Raw genomic sequence first — 20,237 nt, forward strand, 5'->3', positions numbered from 1 at the left:
AAACAAAAGTAGGCAAAATTACGTGTTTATGAAAATTCAGTGAATGGCTTGGTAATATTGAGATTTGGGAGATTTAATCTAATCAAACTAATGAAAACATAGTGCCGTGTATTAAATTGTGAAAGCCTCCTAATTCAGTTTAAAATTCAATTTGAAATTCAAACTGAATTTGGAGGCTTTATATTAATTTGTGCTTTCACAATTTAGCACACGGCACTTCGTTTTCATTAGTTTTATTAGTTTATATCGCACAAATCACACAACTACCAATCCATTCAGTGATTTTTCCTACCTTTGTTTGTTTTGTATTGAGATCAGAGGTGACGTCAGACTTGTCAAAATCGCAAAAAAATTAAGTAACTTTTTTTTAATGGCGCCACTATAGTACTCAATTCGCCTTGCTGCGGCAAACAACGAAAGCAAGGCGAAGGCAGTCATTCATTCCGATCACAATTCTAATTATTTTTTGCGCAATATACGAGAAAAAGCTCTCAATTAATTTCCTTCTCGGCTATTCTTATTCAATCATTCTTTGAAAATCAACTGTCCGGTGAGGCAGTGTGAATAATTTTGGTGCAACTGAACTGATATAATTTTTTGCGAGAAATTGCCTGCAAAAAGTGAAAAGTTGCAACCCATATCTTTATATTCACGTGTGAGTTTGGTTGTTTGTGCGTGTGGAAAAGCGAAGAAGCACAAAGCAAGTAATTGGCCGGAACAAAAGAAGGAGCTTAAAAGAATTTAGTGGTTTTGCATACGAAGTAATAAGAAATAAGTGGCTACAGAAGAATTTGTGAAAATGGAGCCAATAACTCAAATTATAACGAATTTGCTTTCATCGGACAGCGATGTTATTAAGAAGGTATGTAATTCACGTGGACACATGCTTTATTTCAATGATGATTTGATGATTTGGCAAAAACTTTTGTAAATTCTGGTTAGAGAATTCAGGCAATCTCGATAATTACAATGGTTAATGTTAAATAAATAAACACAGCTTATAAGAAATGTCAACTAAATTTGAGCTAACTACAAAGAACGGTGATGAATCTTCCCGAACCTAGAAAAACACGTGGACGCGCCATCAGCTCGTATGCTTTATTCTATTTGTCATTGCCATGTCGTATTTGCTCTCATTATGATTTAGTTTCTTCGCAAGCTGTTATTTTGTTCATTTAAATTTGAAACGTTACTTTTCTTGTTGCAAATTTAATAAAAATATGTGAAAGTAAAATTAATTTATAAATTTTTATTTTTAAGAAGTAGGAAGGCATTTTACGATTGGCAAAAAAGACTTATTTTAATCACAGACATAAAAATAATATTTAGTTACTGTATAAAAATGAAAAACACATAAGATGGGTGTTTGTACGATTTCTCATTCGCTTGTTTGTGAGAAAAAATGAGGAAATGTTGACTTAGTGTTTACTTTGCTAAAATTAACACCATATCTATTCGTTAATACTAGTTTTTAAGTAATTTTGTGGTTAAATTTGTTCCCTATCTTCAATAAATTTTGATATAATAAATGCATTTATCACTTATGTATCTTGTTATCAGTCGAATTAACAATAGCAAATAAAACAAATTGAATGCGAACCAAACTTAACAAACACACTTCGGTGCACTCTTTTATACAAAATTTTATAACAATGAGAGTGGATAAGGGCTTACAACACCTGAATTATATATACAATACATATATATATATTTTGTTGATATGTTTGTGTATTTGTATATTAATAACTTTCTTAAAACTTACATACGTGTCTACCATATTTACCTAACTGCTAAGCGATAAACTTTTCGTAAAGAATTCTTAAAAAGAAAGGCCTATAATTTTGAACATTTAAATAAAAAAGTATAAATCCGGAATTCACAAACCTTTAAGTCTTTATTAAATAAATATACATACATTATAGCTTCAAATCAAGAAGCGATTGCCAAAAATGTAATTCTTAAAACTTACATACGTGTGTCCCACATTTACCTATCAGTACAGCGCAAAGCGATTAACTTTTCGTAGAGAATCCTTAAAAAGAAAAATACCTATAATTTTCAACATTTACATAAAAAAAGGAAAAAACCATAATACAAAATCGAAAAAATAATCAAATTCACAAACCTTTAAGACTTTAATAAATAAATTCATTATAGCTTCAAATCAAGAAGCGATTGCCAAAAATTAATTATTTGTAAACCTTAGTGTTTTTTTTATCAGAACATAAAGAAATTGAAATTTTCTAAAATCACGAACTTACACCTCGGCAATATGGCAAACTTGCGAGTGTATTTCTGCCATGAAAAAGCTCCTCATAAAAAATATCTGCCGTTCGGAGTCGGTTTGAAACTGTAGGTCCCTACATTTGTGGAACAACATAGAGACGCACGCCACAAATAGGAGGGGGAGCTCGGCCAAACACCCAGAAATATGGTACGCGCCAATTATGTACATATATATATATTAAAGTAAATTTCCTTTGCATGCTTCATATTCCACGAATTTTCAGTTGGGTACTTCATATTTAAGTTAAATATATAACCAATTATATTCGTACTCAAAAACTTTTCTTCATGTTGCACTGCTCCACTGAAAATCTGTTCAATAAACAATAATATATCAGGTATCCAAATTAACTATTGATTAAAGATTTATTTATACTATGCATATAAGCTGCATTAAGACCCGAGATATCTCGCTCTCTAATCTTAAAATTAAAAGTAGAAAAAGAAAAAAATTAAGAGTGCACATATAGACACATGTATGTACATTTTTTATATGAAATGTATGCTAACACCCACCCATTTACAGTCTTGTTCGTGATTCGACCGGTTTCTTCCACGCCGGCCGGCTGTCACAACTACTAATACTATTGGAATTCTTGATTTCGCACATTGCTTTTAACACATATTTATTATATACATGTATGTAGGTATTTTATTTTTGCAATCTGTTGCCAAGTCCAACACACAAAATGTATGCACTACCGAATTTCATTTTAATTAAGCGGTAGTAGCACCATTTGCGCGTATATGTATATGTATGTATGTATGTACCTATAAGTAAGTTTGTACATAGAAATTTGTACATTAAAAAGCAAACCTTGAATGAAAGACTGCTGTGTCGCAAATCGAAAAGCATGCAGAATTTTAAACTTGTGATTATGGTGGATGTGGGGTGGGGCCAAATTGCGTCGCATCACACATCCCATAAATATATTCTATGTATTAAGGTACAGACATATTTGCTTATGTTTTATACAAATAAGCGCACGACGTAGGTTTGGTTGTGTTTGGTTCTATCATCTTTACGATGAGTAATAATTATAATGATTTAATTAATTTTTATACTTGAAAAGACGCATGGTTGCCTCGCTTCCTTTTCTTTAGTAAGTCATATTTATTGGAATTTCTCTTTCTCTTAGCTTAATAGTTTTGAAATCCATTTCTTTTGCAGACCTGGATACATTCTGTCAAGAAAGTACCGGGAATTGTTCAATAAAACGCAAAATAATTGTTGAACCTTCAAATTTTATTTTGTCGCCTTCAAAATAGGCTCCATTCGAATCAATACACATATGCCAACGACTAGTCCAGGCATCAAAGCACCTTTTAAACGCTTTTGAAGAGATCTTCAGCGAATTCTCCGTAATTACCCCTATCGACTCAAAGCGGCGTCCGCGGATTTTAAGTTTTGGAAAAAGTAAAAAGTCACAGCGGGCTAAATCCGGTGAATACGGTGGCTTTTCAATGATATTTGTCGAGTTTTTGATCAAACAAGTGTTCACAATATGAGCATTGTGAGACTGTGCGTTGTTATGGTGCAAGATCCATGAGTTTTCTTTCCACAAATTGGGCCGTTTTCTACGCACATTCTCTCTCAAAGGTCGCATAACTTCCAAATAATATTCTTTATTTACCGTAGAACCATTTGGAACGAATTCCGAGTGCACAACACCATGATAATCAAAGAAAACGAGTAGCATCACTTTCACTTATGACCGACTTTGACGTGGTTTTTTGGGTTTCGGCTCATGTGCACAGCGCCATTCAGGATTGCATGTCAAGGTCATATACCCATGTACATACCATATACCACGTATGTCTTCAGCCTTCTTCTTTCGATGATTTTTTTAAAGAAATTCAACTCTCTTGGAACGAGTCGAACAGCCACGCGTCTCATGCCCAATTGATGATGGAAAATGTTGCGAATCGATTCGTGAGACACGCTAAGGTCACGAGCTACCTCTCAAACTTAAATGATGGTTTTCCAGCACCGTTTCCTTAACTTTTTCGACGTTTTCATCCGTTCAAGACGTTGATGGAGCGATCAGATCGGGGCAAGTCTTCCACGACTTCTCGGCCATCTGCAAAAGTCGTATACCACTCGTAGACCTGTGTTTTTGATAAAGCACAGTCACCATAGGTTTTCTACAACATTTTCAATGATTCGGCACACGAAATCCCGTTCAAAACACAAAATTTAAAACAAATTCTTTGTTCGATATTTTTGTCCATAGTGAAAATCGTAGGGCACACTTGCGGTTGACTGATATAATTAAATGGCAAAAACATGCTAATTGACAGATCACGCTCAAACTCTGGGAGGACACTATAGAGGACAGTTGTACCAACACTCTAGCAAAAAAAAAATTTAGACATATATATAACGCGCGCTTTTTAAATGAACAATTCCCGATATTATTTTGACTGAATGTACATACACTTGTAAGCCAATTTGTGTGTAAAAACAGTAACAAGAGATGTGCGGTGTTATATATAAATTCGCGTAGTAGACTCTAGGTGAAGCGAATGAATTATTGTTTAATTTGTTTTGTATCGTTTTTTTTCACTGTATCGAAGCAATACACTCCCCTTTGTAGGAGTATTGGTTTTTTTTTTCTATTTTCGATTCAAAGTAAAGGTGTCATGAGGAAGGGAAAGTGAGGATAGGAGAAATCATCAGACTTTCAGTGTGTCGGCTACAGCTATAATCTTTGATTTCTTCAGCTACATTCTGCCAGAGTGAATGAACTTGTACACCGAACTTTTATTTATTTATTTTTATTTTTTAAAGCTTACATGATAATAAAATTAAAAGTAAACTAAGCAAACGCAGCGCTAGCAGCAGAGGCTTTCGGCTGTCTGGTGATGTACTATATGTTGAATCAGATACGACGGAGTAGGTCGGTGTCCTTCAGAAATTTGTAAATATTTTTGATGTTTTCTTCAGTGGCTTCTTTTAGAAGTAGAAGAGGATCTGTGTTGCTGAAGTGGTGGTGCCTTTGAGAAGCAAGTTCTGGGCAGGATACCAGTAGGTGATGTACACTGACTGTTGCTGGGCAGAAGGGGCAGGTGTTGGGTGTATTACCCTGTAATAGGTGTACGCTGGTGATTATGGTGTGCCCAATACGGAGTCGGGTGTATGGGGTAATGTGGTTAGTGGGTACCGATGTTGGATAGGCAGGTTTTGAACGTTTAGGGTTGATGTTGGAATAATGATGTTTGTAATACGACCATTCACGAAGTAACTTGGTTTGCCTCTTATACACCGTTTACATATAAATATACATCCCATCCCGCTACAAAATTAGGGCATATAAACATTTGACCGGTTTTGACTATTTTTTTTTTTTTCAATGTTAATTTTTTTTAAAGTAGAGCTCCTTGTCTAATAAAAACTATATAAATCCCATTTTGAAGTTTTATGCAAAAATTCCAATTCCAAGAATTGTTTTTATATGGACAAAATACGCAACATCGTCATAGAGAAATGTTATAAAAAATTAAAGAATTTTTTAGTAACCTCATATTTGCACTTTATTATACTAAAATGTAATAAGCTATGATAAAAAAATAAATAAATAATTGGCGCGTACATTTCTGTTAGGTGTTTGACTGTTAGGTGTCCTCCTCCTATTTGTGGCGTGCGTCTTGATATTGTTCCACAAATGGAGGGACCTACAGTTTTAAGCCGAATTTTCTGCCATATAAATCACATAACTTAAAAGCTTGGTAGTTCATCGCCCTCGATAGAACGCGAGCTATTTTAGCGGGCAATGCATACCATATCCTTTGGTTTTTAGTTCCAAGTGTCGTGTTACTAAATGGCTGCTTGCTTTCTCCAGTAGGCCATCAGAAAAGCAGAAGCCCGCAGATAAACCGGGTAAATAAATAGTCTGAACTAAAACCGCACCGCCCCAAATTACTATTTGATATTCAAAAAACAATTCTATCAATGAAGAGGATTTCCCCAAACTACCTGTGTGGTCGACACTCGTCGCTAACATATCCATATCAAAATTATACACAGAGGAGAAGTACCATGGCACTAGATGATGCCTTTTCTTTTTTGCCTTGCAAAAATATCAATATACCCTAAGGTACATTGAACAAGTAGTTTCAGCACAGCAGCTCATTTGATTTTTTGCTATTTGTTTGGTTTTTAAAGTGTAAAATTTTTGTTTAAATTACTATAAACTGTCAATCTTTGTTTATAGATTATGGCATTCTAGGGACCAAAAATAAAAGAAAAAATTGTTGTTGTTTTTTGCTATATCAGTACTACCTGTTATGTGTCATAATATACCCACATATTTATTGGTAGTAACCCATCTGTGCAACGCGTTTGGCTTCAGCAGTCAAAAGGAGCTACTTTAGATTTCCACGACAGTCGGTTCTACGTTACCGAAACGACCCGGATTTATATCCGGCCAAGGACAATGCTGCTACAACAACAACAACCTACTTTAGATACCAATGTAGTATCTGTCAATATACACAAATGACGAATAATTTCAAGCAAGTGATTTTTTGTGTAATGTTCTTTATTTATAGGCAACGTCTGATTTGCAGGAGGCTTACAAGCATCCCGAGACAATTCCTGCTCTTTGTGAAATTGCTGTATCTGCTCCCGAGCCGCAGGTTCGTCAATATTCTGCGGTATTACTTAAGAAGCATTTGTCAAAGTTACGTCAATGGAACAAAGTGCCGGCCGAGCAACAGCAAATGTAAGTACAGCGTAGTCACATATTTACTATAGACATATATAATTTCCAATATTTCATGTTTTCTTTTATGTAGCATTAAGCAAGGTATGCTTAATGCACTCATGCAGGAGCAGCAGAAGTCTGTACGTAAAGCTATCGCTCAATTCGTTGGTGTTTTGGTGCGCCACGAAGCCAAAAAGGCCGATTCATGGATGAATGAGGTGCTAAAGTTCATATACAGCTATTGCTCTTCGGCCGATCCCAAACAAAGTGAATTGGGTTCATCAACATTTGCCATTTTGGCTGATGCGGCACCGGATCAATTCTTGCAGCATATGGAATCGGTTTGTGAAATGTTTACAGCTGCATTGGTTGCCACAGAGGCTACTGGTAATATGGCTACGCCTGTAATTTTCAATATTCTTACTGGCATGACTTACTTGGTGCCATTCACACTGGGCCACAACACCGCCGAGCAAACGTTGCAGAAGTCCATTCCATTGATTGTTAAATCGTTGCAAGCATTCGCAGTGCAACCAGAGGTGGATCAGTTTGTGCATGCATTTGATATCCTTGAAAGTATGGCTGATCTTAATGCTAAATTGTTGAACAATCACATTAAAATGCTGTTGGAGTTCTGCTTGGAGGCAGCTAATAATGCGCAACTTGATAGCGCTGTGCGCATCAAAGCTGTGGCTTATGTCGGTTGGTTAGTGCGTCTCAAGAAAAAATTGATCATTAAGCAGAAGTTGATTGAACCCATAATACGGGTAGTTTTCAATTTGATGGCAACGGAGCCGGAAGATGAGGACGGTGAGTTGATCGATAGATTTCTAAATAATATGTTTATTTCACATGATATTTAATACGGGCGTCTTAATTTTAATTTTACGTTCAATACATAACACATATTAAATTAAACAATTTAAATTTTAATTTTTACCAAATGTTGCCCTTAACACGCTGAGTGCCATGTGAGTCCAGGTTGGTCTCACAGTGCGAAGGGACTTTCAGGCCTTGTGGTGACACTTGGTCTCACGGTATAATGTGTGAGATTTCGGTTTGTGCTGATGCAGCTGCTTCATAGAGGCTATTAGTAGTAGTGTATTCACGCCATACTAGAGCCATTGCATTGTTTATGCTGCTTGGCCTATGGGTATGAGACCAATGTGGCATCATATGGCCTATTCAAAAATTCAAATATTCTATTGTATTATGTAAAAAAAATCGTGGCCGGACGAACCCCATTTTTTTTTGTTGTATGGTGGCACTCAACGTGTTAAAAGTTATGTGATGAATTTATTATTTTTTTTTGTTTTAATTTATTTTTTTTTAAATTTTTTTCTGTTTTAATTAATTTTTGTAATTTTTTGATTTTATTTTATTTTTTATTTTTGTTTTACGAACCTATCGAACTTATAATAATCGAAAAAATATATTAAAGCGACGCGTCAAATAGAATTTAAGAAAAAGAATAATATTTTGGGAGAAAATGTGAAATTTACAGACTCTATTTCGTAGACCAATACTCACTGAATTTCGTAAGAAATTTATAAGAATTCCCTAAGCCTAAAACTTAAAACTTATTTATAGAATGAAAAATAAAACTCATCCTATAACATTTACTTTGCGAGCAAACAAATAATTCACGAAATAATTATTAATTGAAAGTAAAATAAAATTTTTATGTATCCATTTAAGATGACGAAGAATACTTTTTGGGTGAAGACAACTCGAATCCCATGACTACTGCAACACAAACAATGGACCTGTTGGCATTAAGCGTACCACCAGAAAAGCTGATTCCACCATTGTTGCAACTTTTGGAGCCTGCTCTGCAGGGCCCGGATCCACTGCCACGTCGCGCTGCCTATCTAAGCATGGCTGTTATTGCCGAGGGCTGCTCAGAAGCGATCTGCAATAAATATCTCGAAACTATGCTAAACATAGTTAAAGTTGGCATAACCGATCCAATACCACTCGTACGCAATGCTGCCTTCTTTGCACTCGGTCAATTTTCGGAGCATTTGCAACCGGACATCACCAAGTTCGCACCACAAATCCTACCGATACTCTTTGACTTCTTGCATCAACTCTGCAATGAATTGCGGGTAAGTTTTTAAATTGATTTTGTGTTTGGTTAGATTTAAAATTTCCATAATTGAGCTATTTGTTTACATAAATGCATATGTACGATTTCAAAGATCAAATAGAGTTATTACTGCTTATATATGGTAACTTTGTACAATTTTGGCTCTCTTTGTGTTTTTCCTTTTCACTGACGCTTACCAAACAAAAGGCATCCTGGCCAAATGATGTAGCCACCGAGCCATGGCCGCCTAAAACAGATACAATACTTTATATGAATCAGCTGCAAATCAAGCGAAAATCGGTTTTAACTAATTATGTAGTGAAATTTTGTACTAATTTTGCTAGTTATTTTGATTTTTGTGTCATACATTGTAGGAAAGAAATATTTGACTCGGTTTTTGTTCTCTTTGCATGAAAAGCTTGCACAAAATGTTAATTTTTTAAGAGTCCAAATGCCAATTTACCTTTTAAATCAAATTTTATTTTTTTCCCCCCCTTTAGAGCGGTGGAACTGAACCTAAACATATCGATCGTATGTTCTATGCACTGGAAACTTTCTGTGAGAATTTGGAAGATGAATTGGTACCTCACTTGCCAGTGCTGATGGAAATGTAAACGACCAATAGATCATAAAAGACGTTTGCATACATTTTAATGTGTTTATTTTCAGTTTGTTCGAAGCCTTGAACCCCAATAATTCAGTGCGCGTTCGCGAACTTGCTTTAAGCGCCATTTCCGCTGCTGCTAATGCAACAAATGAAAATATGCTGCCCTATTTCCCACGTTTAATCACAATCTTACAATCGTACTTGGCACCAACTGAAAACGAAGACATCATCAGTCTACGCCCACAAGCTATTGATACTTTGGCAGCTTTGGCGCGTACTATTGGCAAGCAAAACTTCATGCCCTTAGCCACCGATACAATGACTTTTGCTTTAAATTTGCTCGAAAAAGCCGAAGATCCCGATGTACGTCGTGCTCTTTACAATCTGATTGCATCATTGGCTGAAGTGGTTAACGAAGAGATGGCATCAGTTTTTCCAAAGGTAATTGAACGCATGTTCGATTCTATACTCTCCACTGAGGAAGTAGTGCCCGAATTTAAAGATGATGATGGTGTACCAGCACCAGCTGAAGAGGCTGATGAGAATGAAGATGACATCGATATTGAAAATTCAGATGAGGACGAGGATGATTTAGATAATATTGCTGGATACAGTGTTGAAAACTCATATTTGGATGAGAAAGAAGAGGCCATATTGGCATTGAAAGAATTCGCTGAACATACTGGTACCGCTTTCATTCCATACTTGGAGAAATCTTATCAAAATGTCTACAAGATGATCGATCATCCACAGGAGGATATACGCAAGGTGTCAATTGATGCATTGAGCTCATTCGTTGTTGCTCTCTTCAAACAACAGGATTTGCATGGTGTATCTAATGCGATTACAATTTTGTTACCCAAACTGGGACAAATTGTTCACGATGACGAAGAAGTATCGGTTGTGTTGTCGGCCCTCGAAGGTTTGGGTGATCTATTAAAAGAGTTGAAGCAAGTCACCTTGCCGACCATTGAGCTGCGTGACGTTGTATTCGCCTGCATTACCGACGTCCTACAGGGCAAGGTTGCTTGCCAATTCGATGAGTCGACTGGCGATGATGATGAAGATGCCGAGGAGAGCGAATACGATGAGGCGATCGTTGAGGGTGCTGGCAATATGCTGCCATTGTTGGGAGCGGCAATGGGACCCGATCAATTTAGGCCATATTTTGAGCGCACATACCCGATTATCTTACAAAAATTGGTATGCACAGAGAAATAAAATTACTAGACTTTCACAGTACGTTAATAAATAACATTGATTTGCAGCAAAAGGCAAAGAAAAACGAGGATCTTGAATCTCAACGCGCTTTCGCTTATGGTGCATTGGCAGAATGCTTTGCACCTTTACAAAAACACACTGGAACATTTTTCAATACATTCTGTCCAATTATGATTACTGGACTCTCTGATGAATTCGATCAAGCACGCCAAAATGCTGTATACGGCCTGGGTGAATTGGTTTTATACTCTGAGGAGAAATCATACGAGTAAGTGCTAGCAATACTTGGAAATTGTTTGTGCGAGTTAATAACACTAATATTTGCTTGTTGTTTGCAGAGCTTATCCTCACATTTTAAATGCCTTATCACAAGCTGTTTCGAAGGAGACCAAACCTAGTGCATTGGATAATATTTGTGGCGCTATTGCACGTCTTATTATCATAAACAGTTCTTTGGTGCCGCTCGCCCAAGTGTTGCCTGTCTTCATGCAACATTTGCCCCTTCGCGAAGATTTCGATGAAAATGCATCCGTCTTTAAGTGCTTGAAGCAATTATATTTGCAGGCGCGCGATGCGATCGCCGGCTCATTGGAACAGATTATAGCGATATCCATACACGTACTCTACAAAAAGGAATACACAGAAAAGGAAACATATGACACAGCTTTGGGCCTACTGCAAGAGATACGTGAAAATTATCCCGATAAATTCAGTACAGTTGCCAATTCGAACCCGGAAATTATTGCCTTCTTGCAAACGCTATAAATGATAACGATTGAAAGTAAAGAATAGCAACCGGACATTCATTTCATATACTTCAGCAAAATTTAGAGTTATTTACGTGAATAATGAACGGTACGGAAAAGTAATTGTCTCCATTACAACCTACAAAGAAAAGTAGTTTCAAAAGCACACACCCTACTTAAACAAAAACTCGACTTTATGCTATATTTGAAATCTACCATTTAAACATAATTGTTTTGTGCTATCTTTTCCTTTTAGGGTGTAAAAACAAAGACTTAAGACTGCGCGCATTTTTTTTTAATCCAAAACAGCATAGGGAAAAGCCCGAACTGCTCAATTGCAGCTAAGGAAATTTTTAAATCAGGGACTGGAAGCCGAAAACGAGTATTTAATAGTAAAAAAATATGTGTTATATAAAAATTAATATTTACTTTTTATTTCTCTTTTTTGCACAGAAATATTTTTGTTAAATATTTCTTAAACCTTTAGATCATGTTTTCCTCCGTGAAGACGAGTTGAATATATCTTTGCGTAAAAAATACAAACAAATATAACATTCAAAACGCACTAAGAAATATTAGTTTTTACTTAAATTTCCATGTACCAGTCCCTGTTACCACTTAAGCGATTGTGTAACTAATTTTCCTGCATGTTTTGGAAAATTAACATTAATTAATGACATTATTCCTATATATATTTTTTTTTTAAAGTACACATTGTAAAAGGCAAATATTTAATAACAGGGCGTCGATGCACATGCGCATTCAAGTAGGTATAATTTTAAAATTTTTAGTGGACACTTTTGTTCAAATTGAAATTGTTAATTGTGTTAAGCCTACGCTTTTTTTATTTTGTGAAATGAAAAATTAACAACGAAATTTGTCTCTCAGTAATGTCATTAAGTACATCTCTCCATTAGCCGTGTTTGCAAGAAAAAATGAGTTCAATTACTTTTTGGTTATGAGATTTAACTAGCGCTTCTGAATCACTTATCAACTGTAATAATTACATGCATGGAGCTTGAAGTAACGGACTGCATTTTTTTTACAAATGTGCACCAAAGGCAATAATTCAGTTAAGCAATTACTGCTATATAAAAAGCAAACGAATACTCTATGTAATGAAAAAATATATATAGATATTTAAATAACACATTAAATACATGCACTTGTATATTCCAACGTTAAACGTCCGAATAAGGCAACTAAGACACATCCATTTTTATTTTCCGAATATGTTTTACACAATTTCGTTTTTATAAGAAGAAAAAAACATTAAAGATTAACATTAAAGAATAATAAATAAATATGCCTTAGATTTATATGTAGTTTTGTATATTTAAGATATACACATGGAGAGCTTCCCACGTACAAATTTCATCTCCGAAATTCCATTAAACAGCAATCATAAGAGAAATTGTGATTTTTTATTCGCAGCGTTCAATTTAAAACGCTCAAATGTTCAACTCAAAACCAGCATATGTATATATACATTTATATGCAAAATCTTCGCCTATCTCCTCTTGAGGGGAGGTAGTATTTTAGTCTCCAAGTGAATATATAAAGGCTGTGATATAAACTCTGTGTCAAGTTGTTATAAAAAATGAAGTTAGAAAGCGTGCCCCGCGCCTTTACTGGGATTCTGAACACACATCACAACACAAACAAAACTGAAAATTAAAGAATTTAATTTCTTTTTATATTTGGCTGGCTATGCTTAACTTTTTATATTTATCAAAACAGTAAGCCATTTCGTTTATCACTTGTATGGCTAACAGTAAAAAGAAAAAAAAAACACAAGTGATTATAAACACTTCCGACTGCAGTGCATGTCACATTGATCTCTCTATGAGTTTCCCTATTTATTTATCTTGAATTTTTGTTTTGCTGGTGTGACCAACAGCACAACCCACCTCACGACCACAACAACCAACTGCAACTCTGCTACACAATCAATTAAACTATAGTTTTAGCGCACATCTAAAACTTGCTGTGTTTTAGCGTTTATCTTCTCCTTCGACTAGTCTTCTTTTTTTTTTGTTTTTGTGAAAGTAAAGCATTGCCAGGGCATATACTTACATTTTATTTCTTATGTTTATTTTTATATTAAACGCTTAATAAATTCCTTTTTCATTATTACACCATATAGCACAGCAATTGAATAAAAATATTATTAAATTGCTTAAAACTACATATGTATATGTATTATAAAACGAAGTTTTGCTTAAATTCATCCATTAAAATAAAAGGATTTGTAGCTTTCAATACGAAATTTGGGTTTTCATTATATTTTATTTATTTCTTTAAATTTCCTCAGAATCTAGATAATTATATATTTATACAAACGTGAAATTTGAATATGAGATGAATAATTTTTAGAACAAAAATATGCAACGAAATAAAGTTTAAAACAGTAGAAAACATTTAAAGGAGTTTTAATAAATAATCTGTGAAATTAAAGCTCTAATGATTTTTCCCTATATCCCTTCGTGCTTTCTTTTTATTTCCTTTAGAAAGAAAAATGGCAAATAATTTTTTATTCAAGCAGTTGCTGTTGTCTTACATTTTAGCGGAATATAGTAGAAGTTACGGTCCTTGGTCGGATATTTTATAAATTCGTGTCTTTCCGGTAATCTAGAAGCGGCAGTCATGGTAACGACATAATCCTTTGCGTCCGTATGCATAAGATACTGGCAGTTGATTCTGAGTTCGATTCCCACTATGCAGAATACGGTCTAGGGTACTGAAATAATTCGACTAGAGACAACTACTTCTGCAGAATTAGCCAAAAATCTATATAAAATATTTTCTGCTATTAAAGTAGAAACACAAACATTCCCATTGTGACCAAAAAACAATACAAATCAGACAATGCCGTGCAAAATCATCAGTTGTTCCTGAGACACCATAAAACTGCAAGCATTTTAGCTTTTACGTTGCTTCTATGCAGGAGTTTTCATTATTAAAAATTATTAGATTGCCAACAGAAAAAATATTCAATCCAATAGAAATCCATTATTTTTAGTGCAAATGGTTTAGAAATTTTTATGGTCGACCTTTAACTCCTGGGCGATTCTAGGTCTACTATCATACCGGTGAACTTCGATTTTTTCTGTGATTTTACCCAAGGATGATAGATTTCAAGGTTTGCTTGATAGCTATGGTGAAAAAAAAATTGTAAGAGGAACTTGGTCACGTCACTTGGTAGAGGTGAATGAAATGAAAACAAAATGCATAACATGGATTTTATCAACATTTGCTTTAACATCAAAACTGCCTGAACGAATTCGACGAAACCAAGATTGCACGTAATTAGTTATCATTCACAATTTCAGCGGTCTGGCTTGCATTTTTGCCTTTATCAAAGAAAAATTATAAAATGGACCGAATACTGAATATATAAATAAAGGAACGCACAAATTGTTTATAAACAACTTTATTTTTGAATATCTTTAGATTTACCTGCGCTCGCATTAAATTTCTTGCGCTTGATAAACATATCTTTTTGATTATTTTTCCGACTTTTTTTCGGTTCTTGATCGTCTCCTTCGACATTTTCCACCTGTGTAAAAGCCTGTAACTGCAATTTTTCCATAATGGACATTTTCGAAGGATCTTTAGCTGTAAATTTGGCTTTATCCTTGACGTGCTCCTTTCGCAATAATTGAACTCGCTTTTCTTGTTCAAGTTTCTTACGCAAACCCTGCAGCGCTAGTGTGTACGATTTGGCATATTCCGTCTCATAGTCGGTGTTTACGGTAATTTCATTCGTTAAAACTTTACCTACTTCGCCGAGCATGTGCTGTAATGCAATGATTGTTTGAAAATTAATATTATATTACGAATTTCAAAATATTAAGGGTGGCACTACAAATTTACATTAAATCGCTCCCATTCCTTTAGTGTTAGAATTGTTATCGCTGTACCCAGATTACCCGCACGCGCTGTGCGTCCAATACGATGTATATAGGTTTTAATGTGTCGCGGCAAATCATAAGAGATAACAACGTCCACAACAGGTAGATCAATACCACGAGCCAGTGCATCTGAACAAACAAGGCTGGGGAAAAAATGTTCAAGTTTCTCCACCATTAATTATTTGTATAAATTTATATATACCCATGAACACGCCCACGCGCGAATTGACTTAACACATTTGCACGTTCTTTTGGACTAATCGAAGCACTCAAATCGCCTATGATCAGCTTCTCATTAAATAGCGATTTTAAAACAAAAGATAATCTATAGAAAAATTAAGGTACTTTTTAACTTGAACAAAATCGCTTATGATTTTATTATTTACCTGCTCGACGCCTCGGCACTGTTTGTGAAACACAAAAATTTCGTCCATTCATTTTCATTGATCAAGGCAAAGAGCGTTAATGGTTTAATGCGATTCTCTGTGATACAGTAGCGTTCGGTCAACTCAGCTGGTGTTGTATATTTTCCTACGAATTCACCACGATTCAATTGTTGATTCTGTTCTTCGCTGTTAGTTGCATCTGCAAACTTCTCCTGTAATTCCGATAAGCTAAAAAGCACCGAAGTAAATAACTTAGGTTGGAATAATCTTAAATTCTGTAATTTTTCCGGATCCTGCGAAAGCGTTGCCGAGAAAAGTAACTTATGCGGTTGTGCGCCACACCTCGACTCCAATTCTCGATAACAGAGTGGTGCTGCGCGTCCAGAAAGCAATTGATCCGACGTAGCACGTACATGCTCATCCAGATGATAGAGCCAATTTTGAAAAACTGCATCCATTATACGATCAGCTTCGTCAATAACCAGAAAACGTAAAGCTTTTAAGCAAAAACCTTTTGTTGCATGTATGTGATCAACCAAGCGACCTGGTGTCGTTACTAGAATATCCACCTTTGAGTAATATTGTTCTTTATAACGCTCTACAAGTTTTTCTTGTTCCTGAGCAAATGGAAACTTCTTGGATAGAAGGCAAACAGCTAAATTAGTTTTTTCACATAACTTTTTGAACACTTTGAAAACTTGCAATGCCAACTCGCCAACTGGCAATACAACTAATGCACGTATTTTACGTTCTACGCGATTAGCTAATAATTGTACCACTGGTATGGCAAAGGCTAGAGTTTTGCCACTACCTGTAGGTGCTGAAACGCAGACGTCGCGTGGTCGGAATGGTGGCGGCTTGGCGTGTGCCTCAAGTAAGCATGGTATCACTGTCGTTTGTACTGGAAATAGTCTTGTCACGTGCATTTCTTTCAGTGACTGTCTTATATGCGGTGCTAAGTAGGTTAATTTAGCAATTTCTGATATTTCTGTCACTGCATCGTGTTTTGGTGTTATAGTTGTTGAGATGATTGTGGGATGCGCTAGCCAAGACGGCAGCACCATATTGACTGCTTTTGGTTTACTATTGTGCACATCCTCGCCGAGCACTTGAAAATTGGTTGTTTCAAAGACGGGTACGCCGTTGGCGATTGGATCGACATCATTATCGATGACGGCAGATTCTTCAGCGTTTTCGTTCTTAAGTTCTTGGACTAGTTCGCTTTCATTTATGTCCTCAATAATAGGTTTGGACTTTCCCTCTGTTTGTTCATTTGAATACAGCAGTTCGCCGGCAGCGCTCTTTTTCCTTTTGCGTTTTTCCACTTTTTGGAGTATCTTCTTTAGAATTGCATCCTCATTTTTCTTGGCCTCATCAATTTTATCATCAGTGTATCTTAAATAAGTAGGAGTAATTTTAGCAAATTTATAATCTATCTGTTTAATAGATAACTAACCGATTTATAGTAAATAATTCCATTTCCAGACAACTTGATTGAATCCAAGGAGCTAACAAATATTTTGCAATTTCTTTTATTCTGCGTTCTACTAAACACGTGTAGAATGAACTCAAAGAGAAATAACAAAAATAAACATTTTTAAAGATTGCCACCCTATAATAATTAAAAAAAATTTGAAATGAAATGCAATATTATAAGCAATCATTTTTCAAGAAAAATTCTTCGTTAAACTGCGCCGTGTGCACTCGTTTGTGTCACGGAGCTTCATTACGTGGGTTCGAAAACACAGCAGTAGAATCAAGCTGCCATGATAAATATCGCAAGATAAACTAAATAAATTGCGCACGGAGAAAATTAAAAACTGCTAACATAGATAACTTCCACCTACAGTTCTAAACGGCCTAGGAATCCTTAAGCCTAGCAGCGCATGTGTATGTCGTAGACGTTGTAGACGTAAATAAAGCCCCATTAGATCATCTACACTTCCTCCGAAATCAGACCAAAATTATGCAAACTCAAATGAATCATTTTCATTAAATATTTATTAACCCTATCAGAGCATAACAATTCATGTATTCAAAATTAATATATACATACGTATATTTAAAACAATGGTGTACTAACATTATTTTGTGGGTGTACATTAACTAACTAAAACTGCCCTACCTCAAAAGTTTCTATAATGTATATATGTATGTGATCATTAACCCGAAGAAAAAAATATTAAATAGTATTCAATGTATGTAAATAAGGAAACAAAAGGAATGAAATAAAATAACCGAAACCATACGTACGTATGAATGTACATTATTCTGCACTAGCAAACCCGGCCCCATTCGCTGGGCACACTAAAATAGAATAGATATGGTTTAGAACAGAAAATATATGGTTTTCATATTATTTATTTCTTTATTCTTTATTCAAGCGCTTTGGCATAAACAATATTTTTTGTTTTTCTATTTGTTTTTGAGTAAATATAAAATATAAATTGAAAATCAGGAAAAAAGAAGATTGTTTTTAAATTTCAAATCAACGCATATGAATAAACAATCGTCTTTTTTCCTGATCATCCATGAATTTTTCGTTTCAATTTATATGTTTTATTAAGCATTGGAGCTTTTTAAACCATTATCCATTTATATTTTTCAAAAAAAAAAAAAAACGAAAAAAAATTTTTTTTCCACGAACACATAATTTCATTCGGATTTCACATTAAATTCTCAAATTTCGTAAGAAATTATTCACTGTTCCAAAATCCACTCCAAAAAAATTCACAAACAATTTTTACATGTTGCACTTACGTTTTTTCCTTATGGCATCCAAATCAGAAAGAAATATTGACACATTGTAACTCACACTGTCAATTTGACAGTTCAGTTCCGCCACAAGCGTTAAAAAAGTAAGCGACATTATGGCTGGCTCAAAAGAACGCTGTACCCGTTGCCACTGATCCGAATTACAACCAAACTTTACGAAACCCATTTTCAATACTTACTTAACAATGTGCATAAGTTTGGTTTAATTCGGTTCAAAGACACGGCGGGTCCACGTTTTGGCATATATTTCGAGACCCTAGTCATCAATAGGTATGAAAATTACCCCGTATTAAAGCACTTATCAACAGCTTTCATTTGATATCCATATTGTACAAACACATTCTAGGGTCCACGTTTTGGTCTCTATCTCGAGACCCTAGTCACGGAGCGGATGGAAATACTCTGAACTAAAGCATTCACCAACAGCTTCCATTTGATACCCATATTGTACATATACATCCGAAGGTTACCCGGGTCCACGTTTTGACCTATATCTCGAGACCCTATCTACCAATAGGTATCCAAACTATACGGAAACCATCTTCAATACCTCCGTAACAATGTGTGTAAGTTTGGTTTAATTCGGTGCAAAGACACGGCGGGTCCACGTTTTGGCATATATTTCCAGACCCTAGTCATCAATAGGTATGAAAATTACCCCGTATTAAAGCACTTATCAACAGCTTTCATTTGATACCCATATTGTACATACACAACCAAAGGTTACCCGGGTCCACGTTTTGACCTATATCTCGAGACCCCAGTCACGGAGCGGCATGAAAAATACTCTGTACTAAAGCATTCACCAACAGCTTCAATTTGATACCCATATTGTACATACACATCCGAAGGTTACCCGGGTCCACGTTTTGACCTATATCTCGAGCCCTATCCACCAATAGGTATCCAAACTATACGGAAACCATCTTCAATACCTTCTTAACAATGTGTGTAAGTTTGGTTTAATTCGGTGCAGACACGGCCGGTTAGCGAACACATACAAAAAGTTGACTTTATTTTATAAATAAGATTTTTTTCAGTTTGTGTCCGAAAATCCAAATATTTTACGAAACCCTATTTTTTTCCAAAATAAAATGTAATCCATGTTACTCGTGGATAATGTAGCTTTCGAATGTTGAAAGAATTTTTAAAATCGGTCCAGTAGTTTTTGAGCCTATTCGTTACAAACAAACAAACAAACGAACAAACAAACAAACACAAAGTTTTCCTCTTTATAATATTAGTATAGATAAATACGTTCTCTGAAACAAAAAAAGAAACTGTCATTGCAAATTGCTACATACTATGTATGGTATATGCAAAAAAAAAAAAAAAATAAGAAAACAAAATTATTTAACAATTTGATCATTTTTCACAAAATCTATAAAAACTTAGTAACTATTCACTAGCGTTCTTTTAATTACATATTAGCAAAATACATCGGTTTGTGTGTGTATGTGTTTGGTTGTATCTACATAATGTTGCCATTGTTATTTTTACATACTTT

At 35.1% G+C, this 20,237-nt stretch overlaps 2 protein-coding genes across 2 annotated transcripts; one reads left to right on the top strand and one right to left on the bottom strand.

Moving 5' to 3' along the window:
- The first annotated feature begins 413 nt into the window (after positions 1–413).
- On the top strand, positions 414–14,075 carry LOC129240109 (importin-4-like). The gene is made up of 8 exons (XM_054875627.1): positions 414–862; positions 6,838–7,010; positions 7,084–7,802; positions 8,691–9,100; positions 9,582–9,691; positions 9,751–10,891; positions 10,957–11,177; positions 11,248–14,075. Exons 1-8 carry the CDS (start codon positions 800–802, stop codon positions 11,672–11,674), a joined length of 3,264 nt encoding a protein of 1,087 aa, XP_054731602.1. The 5' UTR covers positions 414–799; the 3' UTR covers positions 11,675–14,075.
- Positions 14,076–15,072: 997 nt separating this feature from the next.
- LOC129242424 (probable ATP-dependent RNA helicase Dbp73D) lies at positions 15,073–17,536 on the bottom strand. The gene is made up of 5 exons (XM_054879052.1): positions 17,412–17,536; positions 15,956–17,350; positions 15,772–15,894; positions 15,532–15,712; positions 15,073–15,454 (listed from the first exon to the last, which is right to left on the bottom strand). Exons 1-5 carry the CDS (start codon positions 17,432–17,434, stop codon positions 15,089–15,091), a joined length of 2,088 nt encoding a protein of 695 aa, XP_054735027.1. The 5' UTR covers positions 17,435–17,536; the 3' UTR covers positions 15,073–15,088.
- Between the last annotated feature and the right edge of the window lie 2,701 nt (positions 17,537–20,237).

This window comes from Anastrepha obliqua, chromosome 3 (assembly GCF_027943255.1).
Source record: "Anastrepha obliqua isolate idAnaObli1 chromosome 3, idAnaObli1_1.0, whole genome shotgun sequence".
In the NCBI taxonomy this organism is placed as follows: Eukaryota; Metazoa; Arthropoda; class Insecta; order Diptera; family Tephritidae; genus Anastrepha; species Anastrepha obliqua.

Coding starts and splice junctions, on each gene's coding strand:
- LOC129240109 (XM_054875627.1), top strand. CDS start 800: ATGGAGCCAATAACTCAAATTATAACGAATTTGCTTTCATCGGACAGC. Junction 7,803..8,690: donor GGAGCCGGAAGATGAGGACG/GTGAGTTGATCG, acceptor TATCCATTTAAG/ATGACGAAGAATACTTTTTG. Junction 10,892..10,956: donor CGATTATCTTACAAAAATTG/GTATGCACAGAG, acceptor ATTGATTTGCAG/CAAAAGGCAAAGAAAAACGA.
- LOC129242424 (XM_054879052.1), bottom strand. CDS start 17,434: ATGGAATTATTTACTATAAATCG. Junction 15,895..15,955: donor AGTGCCGAGGCGTCGAGCAG/GTAAATAATAAA, acceptor ATTTTTCTATAG/ATTATCTTTTGTTTTAAAAT. Junction 15,455..15,531: donor AGGAATGGGAGCGATTTAAT/GTAAATTTGTAG, acceptor ATTGCATTACAG/CACATGCTCGGCGAAGTAGG.